This window comes from Lactuca virosa, chromosome 4, assembly GCF_052849685.1.
Source record: "Lactuca virosa cultivar CGN04683 chromosome 4, Lactuca_virosa_CGN04683_v6, whole genome shotgun sequence".
Lineage (NCBI taxonomy): Eukaryota > Viridiplantae > Streptophyta > Magnoliopsida > Asterales > Asteraceae > Lactuca > Lactuca virosa.
In genome coordinates, this window is record NC_136429.1 from 399,235,040 (window position 1) to 399,247,801 (window position 12,762).

Consider the following 12,762-nt stretch of genomic DNA (forward strand, 5'->3'; position numbering starts at 1 on the left):
TTGTCGCGAAACTTCGACAGGTCATAACTTCTTCGTTATAACTCGGATTTCGACGTTCTTTATATATATGTACGGAATCCTTGTAACATATACTACAACTTAGTTAAGATTAATCCTTTTAAATAATCTTCCATCAAAAATTCATTTTTGATGTTTATCGTCTCTTAATTGACTAGCCCTGATCTACGGGCGTTACAGACACCATTTGAACCGCTTCCACCGTAGTGACCATGATCGTTGATTGACCAGCTGTTGGCGGGAGATGGAAGTGGCGGCATGTTTAAGAAAAGTTGTATGAGATTAGGGTAGGAACTTTTTTTTCAAGTAAGGGTATCAATGTTTCAACGGACTGATGTTTTAGGGCAGGAAATGGTGTATTAAATACAACAATGGAAACGAAAAGTCAAATCTTGGAGCCTACGATTGGAATGAAGCGACGTCGTTTTAATTTGGTGGTTGGAATAGTTCGTCTGTTCCACGTATGCTCCAGGTTATGGCTGAGTGGACTAAAGTGAGTGTCTTGGCATTTCTAGTCTACGTGTCAACGAAAACCAATGAAAATAAGTTAGGAAGACTAAAACGACAAGTCTCCCACAAGTTCCTTCCCTCATAAAGCTAAGAAAATAATTTAGGGACTCAACAGGTAAACCCTAGAAAGTTCGTAGGACATTTGTGTTATTTCCCCACACATGAATTGTAAATTTCATACCTATTATATTTCTCTAAATCCTTAGCAAGTATATGCCATCTAATGTCTTTCTTTTACCTTCCTAAAAATCCTTCATAGAAAATGTGAAGTAAATAGGTTCTTACAACATCCTCGTTTGATATGTGGAAAAAAAATATCGTTATCGATAAGTCGATCCAAATCACCAATTTAAACGAGTTATATGTTTGGTACCAAAAACAACGTTTGTCGAAACATTGAATCAATTTGGTTGATTTCCTTATTTACATACGGATGACAAGTGCCAAATTTGAATATGGTGAATAACACAATTCCACCCATCGAACATCATCGTTTTCTCACCAAATAAAAATCATAAACGCTCATGTGTGACTAAATCAGCATCCGGTCGAGCTTCGTGCGACATCACCATGTAAATAAGGACTGATCCCTTAGCATTGGGTACGTCCACCCATCAAAATAACTTAAGCCTTCTTCTTATTAAACGGTCTATAGTTCGTCTAACATTACATACATTGGCCTTTGCATTCATCTAGCCAATAAGTACTCATGCTATGTTACCAAATAAATTGTTAAAAACAACTAAAAAGATATGTCATTAATATTACATTTTTGCATGTCTGAGAAATTGACATTTTCGTAGCTAGGTATCTACGAAAATGTACATTTTCTCATACATATGAGATTTCCGCATTCATGAATCTGTGAAAATGTCAAATATGTATGAGAAAAATGTATATTTTTCAGACATGTCTAATAATTTTGCAGATTTCTAGCTGTGAAAATATCATGTCTAAGAAAATATATGTTCCCACATATTTTTTACCAATTAACATACATAAACAATAAAGATTGTAATCCAACACAAATTTTTATATGGGATTTTCATGTGTTTGCTTATGACATGGTCGAGATATTGTAATTTTTGGAAACACGACTGAGGTATATTCAAATCTTTCGAACTAAAAGTATAAGTTTAGCTTTTTTTTTTCATTCTATTTATAGACAAAATTGGTTTCTAGTTCTTGACCTTAGATGCCATGGTTATCCGATTGGTATCTTATGCTTCTAGCTACAAGTGAGGGGCAAACACTTGGAAAAAATAGAACTATTTATTCAAAATTCAAATAAAAACTCCAACTTCTCCTTCATAACCATTACATTATCACCATCCTTCATATTCCTCTTTTGTAATTATTTTTAACTTCTTTCCATTTTGTGATGCTCATCAAACTTCATACAAGAATTTGTTATTAGTTACATTACATAGAGTTGTTGCTTCAATTTTCAATACATGGCATACTTTTGAGTCCAACTTCGAGCCATGGCTTCGTACTTGACCTTGTCTATCTTGTACATATGTGCGATTTCCGGGACCAACGGGTCATCTGGGTTCGGATCTGTCAGCAGTGAACATATTGACAACAAAACCTGTATGAACCACAAACGAAAATACTATTAAACTTCTTGTTTCAATTGGGTAGTGTCTGAAAGTTTGAGTCTCAACAATCGTAGTGGACAAGACATTAATATTGTCTCCTACACTCTACTGTTCATTAAAAAGTTATAATCTCTCATCCACATATATAGCCTTTAACCTCAACTCACCTCCAATTTTCTATACTTCATTAATGAAACCAATCCAAACTAAATAACTTTTTCGTTATTTTATATTTGATGTTTTATCATTGATAATGAATTTTTATTCCGTCTAAGACAATAACATCCATATAAAATAAAGTATATCATAATCTAAAACCCTAATTATAATCAGAAAAAAATATATATATATCATATATTAAAGTAAACATTGACTTTCTTAACAAAAATAAATTGTTGCCAAGAAACAAAAATGAAAGTAATATGAAATTAAAGAGATTAGAAATTAACAGGTGGAATCTGTATGAACATATGTCAATACTAAGCTCTAATTTAGAGAAAAATGCAATTTTTTTGTGTATTTTATTTTTCTTAATAAAAATGAATAGCCATATAACTTTTATCAAAAAAAAACTGTAAATCAACCAATGAATGCATGCCATGTGGAAAATAGAATAAACATAGTTGCTCCCATGTTTTTTTTTACTTTTTGTTTTCTTTTTCGTTTTATTTGTGATGTTGTCGATAAAAATATTCTTATATCAACCACATAATAGGCGTTTTGTACCCTTTTCACATCTCAGATAACGCTCTTAAAATGGGATACACATCAAGTTCAAAAACAACACTCTGAAATAGAAGAAAAAAAAAAGAATTAAAACCTTGGATATGGTGAGTGCAGGACTCCATTGATCCTTGAGAATATCAAGACAGATGTTACCATTGTTGTTAATGTTTGGATGGAACACTTTGGTCCTAAAAGCAACCTATATGCATGCATCATCAAAGAACACCATTAGCAAATTACCTCATATATAAAAAGAAAACAACTTTGAAGTGGCTAATTTGTAGCCATGGATATATATATATATATATATATATATATATATATATATATATATATATATATATATATATATATATATATATATATATATATAGACTTTGTACCTTTGGTGGCTTAAAAGGGTAATCAGGAGGGAAGTGGATGGTTACTTGGAACACACCACCAGAGTAGGGACTATCATTTGGTCCAATGATGGTCGCTTGCCAATGGAACATATCTTGAGCCACCGGTCCAGCACTACATGAGGCTGGAGGGTCTCTTTGGAGGTCCTTGAGCTCTTTCAGAATCCTCCTAGAAGCCATAATTCTATGATATGTGTGTAAGATGAAAGAATACAAATGTGTTTGTGCATGTAGTTGTTGGTTTGGAGATGTATTTATAGGAGAGAGAGTTTGTGGAGAAGGTATAGATTCTATGGGAAATTTGAGTGAAGAACATGATCAAGGTAGGTCAAGAGCAACAAGATTCTTTCTCATCACCTCCATACAATTAATTTCACATCAAATTGGACCCGAATCTTACTTTTTAATTAAAACCATTGAATTTGATACGTGAAGGAGAAATTAGGTATATTTTGTAAGTCCAAGAAACGTTCGCAAAGGGTCTTACACGAAACCATGGTTTTTTTTTTCATTTACATCGCATTAACTTACATAAATATAGTATTTGTTTTACATATTTTTCAAAAGAACGATAATTAGTTTTCACAAGACCTTTTCTAAAAAAGAATCAGCCCTAATTTGTCGCTAATCCTTCACTTGTATCTTATTTTATAACCATTGATTTTACATGTATTTTATCCCGCCAGAAAACATCATATGAGATGTAAATCATATATACAACAGCTTAGATGTATGGCATAAGAGCTCAATGCCCACAACAAGCTTGATAAACATATGAATTAAAACTTACACTACAGCTACTCAATTCGAACTCGTACCTTTGATTATTTCTACAATTATAAAGTCTCAGACATCTTTACGTTAGGCGTTTAAGCAACTATATCAACTAACCCCACCATATTGCGTATGGGCAACGGGCCAATTGAAAGAAAAGGTTGACTCCTCTTAATTTGATCCAGCTGATTATAATGTTCCACTAAAATTCAATCAAATTCTTTCCCCATCGATGAGCATATTCTCCACTAGTGTAAAAGGCAAAAAAGACCATCGCAAATATACTTCTATCAAATTTATACAAACACTACACAATAGAAAGTCTCTATCTTTGACGTCAAAATACTTAGTGATTAGATATCAAGAAAACGTCCAACATACCCCCTACCCATCAACTCAACTTTTATTTTCCCGAATACTTAAAAAAAGATCCGTAATGTTATTTTTATGTCCACTAAAACAAATATATTTTCATATTTTAGTTAATTTACTTTTCTCAACCAAATAACCCAAAAAAACACAAAAGAATTGCATGTCATTATTAATTTCCAGAAACATTAACTGCTATTCCCGAAAAAAGCTAACATTTTGTCATAAATTATAAAAGGTGTTTGGGATTCCATTTTGAACCTCAGGCTAAACGGTGTAAACGGTGTGGTGCTGATGACACGATACATCCAACTCAATGATGTTGACACATTTGTATTTTTTACCATCTTTAAAAAACCTTAGGGTGAGGTGTTGATAGGTAAAAAGAGAGAGTAGAGAGAGAGAAAGACACAATAGGATTTTTGCCGTTGTTGGATAGTAACCGTTGGTGAAATACTGGCGGCAAAAAACACATGGCAGAGCGGTGTTCACCGCCAGTAAAAGCTGTCACACAGGATTGTTCGGGTAAAAACACTATCACACCCCACAGCCTTATGATACATTATTATTTTTAAAATACAAACATATAAAATATTTTTATTTTCTTTTTAAAAAAATTAATTGACTTTAATTAATGTCATATTATTCATATGTTTAACTATTTTAGCATAGTTAATTATTAGCTAACAGACGTTTTTTAATTTTGCTTTGAAAAGTTTAAGTATTAATTAAGGAATATATTCAAATTTTGTTAAAACTAGGTAAATTTTTTAAAATTTAAATATAAAAAGTTTATATCGAACCAATATATAATTTGTCGTACGTAAAGCTAACAATATATTTCAGTTTTGGTTTCATAATATAAGTATAGTAAAACTTATATTAGTTTGATATAAAGTTTTGACAATTCAATTTTTAAAAACTATTTAGTTTTATCAAATTTTGAATATATATTTATATTTTATACTTTTATAATCTTAAGGGTTTTTTTGCAAAATATTTATAAACTTAAGGGTTTTTTTGCAAAATATTTATAAACTTAAGGGTTTTTTCGCAAAAAATAATTTATGGTAACCTGCAAACCTGATATTACAAGTAAAAATGGCAAAACCGACAAAAAAATGATAAGTTTGCGGTATAAACGAATCAAAAATATGTCGAAATGTAAAACCGACATTTTCTATCAAACTTAAGGCTTTTTATGACATTATCTTTTTTTCAAAGTGTTTGGATTATCTTTTGTAGTGAAAAAAGTCAATAAGTTAATAAGTTAAAATATGTTTGTGTTATACATGTTTTAAGGAGAATTTGACTTTTACAACCCAAAAATTTATAAGGCTGAAAGGAGTCGAAGTGCCAAACAAACTCGTCGTGGTCGCTAACTCATTTGGAAAACCGCCCCCTAGCGCTCGCTAGGGGGCTCGCCATGGATCATTCGCTGCCAGCTTAACGAGATGTGAGAGAGTATTTGTTTGGCTTGTGATTGGATGAGGGGTATTTCACCGGATTGCATGTCCATTCCTCCGTTTTTGGCAGATGGGAGGTGTCGAAGATTTGATTTTTGTTGCTAAAACTTGTGTTTTGCGTTAACAGAGAATTGGGAAAGAGACCTGGGGAAGAAGATAAAAAATTTACATATTTGGTCCCCAAAGTTTCTACAACTTGATATTTTTTGTCCCAAAGTTTAAACAACTTTGTATTTTTTGTCCAAAAACATAAACCTTTTTATTTAGATTATGTTTTAAATTATAGTAATCTTTTTTATTTAAATATTAAGTGCTTGTATTTAAAAAAATAGAATTTTTGTAATATTAAATGTTTGTGCATTAAAAAATATAATTTAATTAAATTTGAAAAAGAAAATATAAAAATGAAATGCTAGGAGTGTTACCACTCCTTATGAAATGCTAAGAATTGGGTGTTAAGACAAAAAAAATGATGTGGCACTTAAAAAAGTGACATGGCAAGGTGTTAAATATGTTATCACTCCCTTTAGCCTAAGGAGTTTTGAAAAATTAGAAATCCTAACTTATTGGAATCTCCTTTTTGAAAGACTTTTGATAAATATTTTTAAAGGTTCATAGGTCATCCACAATATTCACCACTAACCACTACAGTGGTAGGTGTCACATCATCACCACATTCAACTATTAAAATTATAGGAACCTACAACTAACACTCCATTCAACATCATTTTTTTAATTCAAAAATACAATGAAACCATACAGTTTTTTTTAACTATTTCATTCAATAAAAAACATTACATTAATTTAAAAAACTATATTACTTAAAAAAAGATAGAATAAAAAAAAACAAAAAAACATAAAAAAAAAACTAATCTTCGTTCATGTTTTGTTGGTACAATTGATTCGCGACATCTTCTAGAAGATTGAAACACGTTTTACCGTTATGAATTTCAACAACTCAGTGCTAAAAATTCAGTTGTTCCGGGTACAAACTCTTCAATTAGGATAACTACATCGTCCGTAGCATACGTGCAGATCACTCTACCTTCATTTTCAATAAGCATATTATGCATTATAATACATTCATTTACCATTTGCTTAATTCTATCCTTATCCCATAGTCATGTAGTGTATTTCATTACATGTCATGTATGCATGAGGACTCCAAATGCCCTTTCGATATCCTTCCTAGCCGATTCCTGCATTTTTGTGAACAACTTTGTCTTTCCACTTTGCGGAACCGAGTATACCTTCATTAATGTAGAATAATCAAGGTATATCCCATCACAAAAGTAGTAATCATATTTTTACGAATACCCGTTCACCATGAACGACATATCAGGTGCTTTGTCGGTCAAAATATTGTGGAAAATAGAAGACTGACCAAGAACATTAGTATCGTTGTTAGACCCCACAACTCCAAAGAACGAATGTCATATCCACAAATCCTGAGATACATCAGGTTCTAGTATTATACTTGGATCACCTATATCACCTCGAGTAAATTGACTGTGTCATGCATTTTGACATTTTTCCCACACGACATGCGTACAATCAATGCTACCAATCATTCCCGGTAATCCATGCCTGTCATCATGAGCCAAATATAATTTCTAAATACTATTTGCAGTAGATTTACGCAAATATTCTGGTGAAAAAACTCATACACACATGCACAAAACCAATATACACAATCAAATTGTGGTCCTCTAGGATACTTTCAAATAATCGTCGGATGCATCAAAGGCTATACTGTATCCCAAATATCTAACTGCAGCTGCACATTTTTCTATACTACTAAAACTCATTATTCCTCTAGCATCGAGTTTTTGTTTAAAATAATCATAACAAACCTCTAAAGCATTACTAATACGTAAAAATGCAACCTTATTGAGACAAAAACGACGCCTGAACGAGACATCGTTATAAAGACAATTATCGACAAAGTAATCACGTACCAATAAGTCATGTGTGGCATGACGATCTCGATTGACAGCCGCTCTTGAATGCGAAATAAACGAATTTTCTTCATCGTATATGTGTTGGACAACACTGAAGAACGTCGAGATGAATTCTATGACGGCGTCGGAATCGAAATTCTTAAAGAAATCCGTAAATATGTTTTTTAAGAGAGTATATGGTTTGAATGTAAAAAGGTTTGTGTAAATGTGGTGTTTATATAGCTAAGGTTTATATATTTAGAAAAAATTAATAAATTCAATTTTTTGGCCGTTGAATGACTAAAAGGTAAGAAATGTGTTTGATTGGTCGTGATCGATCGTCAAAGGCAACACGGAGGACCACGAAAACGCCCGACCACGAATGGTCGAGGTGGTGTGCACAAACAACGTTCGTGGCCACGTAGACCACGAGCCCCTAAGTTTTCCGAAAATGTTTGGATTTACCCTTTGAGGAGTTTTAGGTTCAGTAATGCCTTAAGTTTTGTTTAATTTGTTCGTTTATGTCTTTTTAGCAAGTCAAGCCGGTCATATGTATGAGTGGGACCGCCACTTGGCGCTGATTGGACAGGGACGTCTGATGTGGCGCCACGTCGACGCTAACTTGAGAATGGTCATTTACATTAAAAATTATAAATGTGGAACGGAAATTGGGCTGCCAAGAATCAAATAGATCCCAAACACCCCCATAGTGTCGTCAATGGTTCTAGAAACTGCAATTGTTAAACCACATAAGCTTTTATGATGTAATGTTATTTTTAGCATCAACAATAAGTTGAATGTTTGTGTAGTTTCCCTTTCCTATTCATTTTAATTGAAAGGCAAAAGTGAGAATATATTTGTCTACATCTTCATTCTCCACTAATTCAACATCAAAAGAGTTGAAAACGCTAAGATGACGTCATCAATACAACATGTAATGGTTGAGGGAATAAGAATAATCGCTCAAATCACAATTAAAATATAATAAACTAAAATCACTACAAAAGAATAACAAACAAACACCCATGTGAACAAATCAACAAGTAAATGCATAAAGAAGATGATAACAAGCATATCATTTAGGCCAACTACAAGATTAGTACATAAAGAGCATCTCCAAGAATCGAAAGATCAAATACAAATTAATGAATATATGAGAATTCAGAAATGAATCCATCCATGACAATTTTCTTTTGACTTTGTTAGCCTCAATGACTTCCTTTGAAAGAGCGAGAAAAGAGGGACAAAAAGGTAAAAAAAACATAGCTAGGTCTTCTCTCCATTGACCTCACATCCAATCATAATATAGAGCAAGCCTTTTGACCCGCTTTCTTCTTTTTCTTTGACTTTGGAGGGGCAAGAACGACTTTTATCGCAGCATCAAAAACTCCCTTCACATTCTGCCAAATAAAAACATATTTTTTATAATAAAGAAACACTAAATTTCTATATTTTTAATATGGAAAAGTATACATGCCTCCTGTGTTTTTGAACTACATTCAATATATTCAGGTGCTCCAATTGTCTTCTTTAGCTCTTCTCCCTATAATAAGTTCAAAAATATTGGAATAAAGAAAATTAAATTAGCAATATATGAAAGAAATAGCAATATACTTTCATATACTTGTGTATTATAACTTAGACAAAATTTCATATTGGTCCCTGTGGTTTGCAAAATATCGCACTTTGAGGACAACTATGGAAAAAGTCACGCCACTGGTTCCTATGGTTTCGAAATGGTCCTTCTGAGGTTAAAACTAAGTTTTCAGCTGTTACTTTTTATGAAAAGACCAATTTACCCTTGAACCAAATCTGCAATATACAACAAACCTCAAGGACCATTTGTGTAATTTTATAACATCCTACTTCCATTTCTTTCTAACAAAGTTTGGAATAACAAAAGATTATTCTATCTTTTTCTCTTATGAAGGCATTGAAATTTGAAAATTTTAACTATTTATAGCATTATACTTTGAGTTTTAGTTTTATTATAAAGAGTAAATTACACGAATGGTCCCTATAGTTTGGGGTAATTTGCATGTTTGGTTCCTAAATTATTGTTTTAACTCCGAAGGTCCCTACAGGTTGTTTTTGTTGCGCGTTTGGTCCCTGTCTTACCTAAAAAGACTATTCTACCATTAATTTTTTTAATTTATATAAATAAACACACCCCAACCCCAACCCCGACCCCACTTCCACCTCACCTTACTTTACCTTACCTATCCTACTTTATTTAAATAAATTAAAAAATCAAGGGCAAAATAGTCTTTTTAGGTAAGACAGGGACCAAACGCGCAACAAAAACAAACTATATGGACCTTCCGAGTGAAAAAATAAGTTAGGGACCAAACGTGTAAATTACCCCAAACCATAGGGACCATTTCGTGTAATTTACTCTATTATAAACAAATGAATTAAAGTAGATTGCTATTTCTTGCATATGTCATAAAGTTTATGGAGTGATAATCTTTACCTGAGCATTAGTTATGGGAGTTGCACCAGGGTGGTCTACAAAGAACTGCTTATCATCCCGAAGATCTATATAGCAAGGGTAAAATGGTCATTTACTCACATTTAGACATTAATTTATTTATTAACTCACCGAGTTTTGTCCCAACAAGAACAATCGGGACACCAGGGGCATAATGCTTCAACTCTGGAATCCACTGAGAATTGAAAAAAAAAAAAAAAAAAAAAAGAATACTCCATTTAATTCAAGACATTTATCAAATGTTTTTTTTTAAAGGAAAAAAAATGCCAAAATTGTTACCTTTTTGGAAACATTTTCATAGCTGGCTTTGCTGATGAGGGAAAATGCCAAAATGAAAACATCAGCTCCACGATAACTCAATGGTCTTAATCTGTTGTAATCCTCCTGTCCTGTTCACAGAATTTCAATTTTTCACCATTTATATCTTAATTAATAAAAATAAATAAATATATATATATATATATATATATATATATATATATATAAAGTTGATTAATTGTTAATTGTTTATAAAGATTTCATAAGTTTACCAGCAGTATCCCACAAGCCAAGATTCACAGTGGCGCCATTGACAACGACATTGGCACTGAAATTATCAAATACAGTTGGGACGTAATCCTGTTTATAACACAAAGAAGAAACAAAAATTGGGATTCAATTCGAATGTATAAAGATACTATTAGGTTTCGTATACAACAAAAACACAAATAAGTATTCGATAATCTAGATTTTTGTCATAATTCGTGTGATGAGAATCATGAGATATGAATCCATGATTGTGGATGAAATGATAATTGAGGATAATTGATTTTCCTCGATCTGTAGATGGATATAAACAAATTCATCCGCACAAATTGAAAATGTCAATCATGGTGAATTTGAAATTGGGAAAGAAGGAGATTAGTAAATTGAGTATATTCTGGTTTGTTGTTCACCTAAACACAAACAACATTAGAACAGATAGATAGATTCTTCATTCTATATAGTCAAAAACTTCAGACGAAATTCAAAAAATGAACATAAACTGAAGGCGGTTGATGAAGAGATGATTACCGTGGGGAAGGTGTTACTGGTGTAGGAAATCAAGAGACAGGTCTTCCCGACAGCGCCATCACCGACTGTGACGCACTTTATGAATCTAGAAGCGCTCATATTTCTTCAATTGAGCCTCAGATCTTCTCTTCGCTCAGAAGACCTGATCACGGATAAACACACCAGGTCAAGAAATCCCGTTGTTCGTTTTTCTTCTTCTTCTATCTTCTATTTTTTTTCCTCTTCCGATCACTCTGACAAATTCACGGTTGTTTAGCTACAAACAAGAATCGCGTCGACGTTTGTTCAGAAAACATTACGAAACAAACAAACAAACAAACCCTGGAGAAATGGAAATGAAAAAGGGGGAAATCGAATAACAGGAGTAAAGACTTTGTTGAGACAAACGTGAAACAAGAAATGTGGGGAGCAGAAAACCCTAAAGAAAGGGGGTGAACGAATTAACTGGAGATCGATCAACATCTAGAAAGAGATTACCTTATTTTAGCCTGAAAATAATGCCCTTGAAGCGTTCGATGGGTGGTGGAGATGAACTCTTTCTCTCTCTCTGAATTCTAAATGCTGCTCGTTTGTGTTTTGTTGTGCCAACGAAGATGGGGTTGATTATTGGTTTAATCTTCAGTGGACCCCTAAATTGGATTTTGTAAGAGTAGCACCCAACATAATATTATCAAGAAAAAACATTCTTTATGAATTTTTTAATTTGGATTCAAATATTTTATTTAGGTTTAAGTATCATTAATTATAAATAATAAGGAAAAATAATTTGTTTTGCCAACGAAGACACAAACCCACCATCACCGTCTTCTAAAATAATTAAGAAAAAAAGTAAGCAAAGTTGCTTAAGATTGTGGAATAAAAAAAGACAAAATTGCAAAAATGGTCCCTGTGGTATGCGTTTTTTTGGGGCTTTAGTTCAAATCCTGATTTTTTTGGATTCGTGGTCCTTTTGGCCATGTTTGTACGTAAATTTGGTCCCTCGTAAAATTGAAATGACTATAATGCCCTTCTGATATATTTTTATGCTTTTTTCTATTTAATTTAAATGAAAAAGAAAATAAATAATTAATTTGGGCCTACATCTCTCTCTCTCTCTCTCTCTCTCTCTCTCTCTCTCTCTTTCTCTCTCTCTCTCTCTCTCGTGAAATCAAGAACAGACCATTTATTGTTGCATCCTCAAAATCATGTTCGTCCTCATACCAATGTCCAAACAAACCTTCATCCCCACCATTCATCTCCTCTTCTTCGCTCACCTGCTCATCTTCTCCTAGGGAATACACCTAAATCGCCGATGGTACTACACCTAAGTCTTGATTTCTGGTGGTGCTACAAACAGAATGAAAGCTTCATCCCCACTGACTCACGATTCCACCCTTCTCGCTTCCACCGTCGCTCCTACTACCGCTGTGTCTG

The 12,762-nt window shown here is 32.9% G+C and overlaps 2 protein-coding genes across 3 annotated transcripts; both read right to left on the bottom strand.

The window, feature by feature from the left end:
- Nucleotides 1-1,781: 1,781 nt before the first annotated feature.
- On the bottom strand, nucleotides 1,782-3,497 carry LOC145108851 (ubiquitin-conjugating enzyme E2 28-like). Its single transcript, XM_079045941.1, has 3 exons — nucleotides 3,239-3,497; nucleotides 2,950-3,054; nucleotides 1,782-2,119 (listed from the first exon to the last, which is right to left on the bottom strand). The coding sequence occupies exons 1-3, from the start codon at nucleotides 3,434-3,436 to the stop codon at nucleotides 1,976-1,978; spliced, it is 447 nt and encodes a 148-aa protein (XP_078902067.1). The 5' UTR covers nucleotides 3,437-3,497; the 3' UTR covers nucleotides 1,782-1,975.
- A 5,336-nt stretch (nucleotides 3,498-8,833) lies between these two features.
- On the bottom strand, nucleotides 8,834-11,971 carry LOC145108855 (rac-like GTP-binding protein ARAC1). Of its 2 annotated transcripts, none has more exons than XM_079045945.1 (8): nucleotides 11,827-11,971; nucleotides 11,350-11,582; nucleotides 10,827-10,914; nucleotides 10,576-10,685; nucleotides 10,408-10,471; nucleotides 10,279-10,343; nucleotides 9,283-9,348; nucleotides 8,834-9,205 (listed from the first exon to the last, which is right to left on the bottom strand). In XM_079045945.1, the coding sequence occupies exons 2-8, from the start codon at nucleotides 11,446-11,448 to the stop codon at nucleotides 9,104-9,106; spliced, it is 594 nt and encodes a 197-aa protein (XP_078902071.1). In that variant the 5' UTR covers nucleotides 11,449-11,582; nucleotides 11,827-11,971; the 3' UTR covers nucleotides 8,834-9,103. The 2 variants fall into 2 exon arrangements, with proteins under 2 accessions (XP_078902071.1, XP_078902070.1); XM_079045944.1 differs by having other exon boundaries at nucleotides 11,350-11,605.
- Nucleotides 11,972-12,762: the final 791 nt, after the last annotated feature.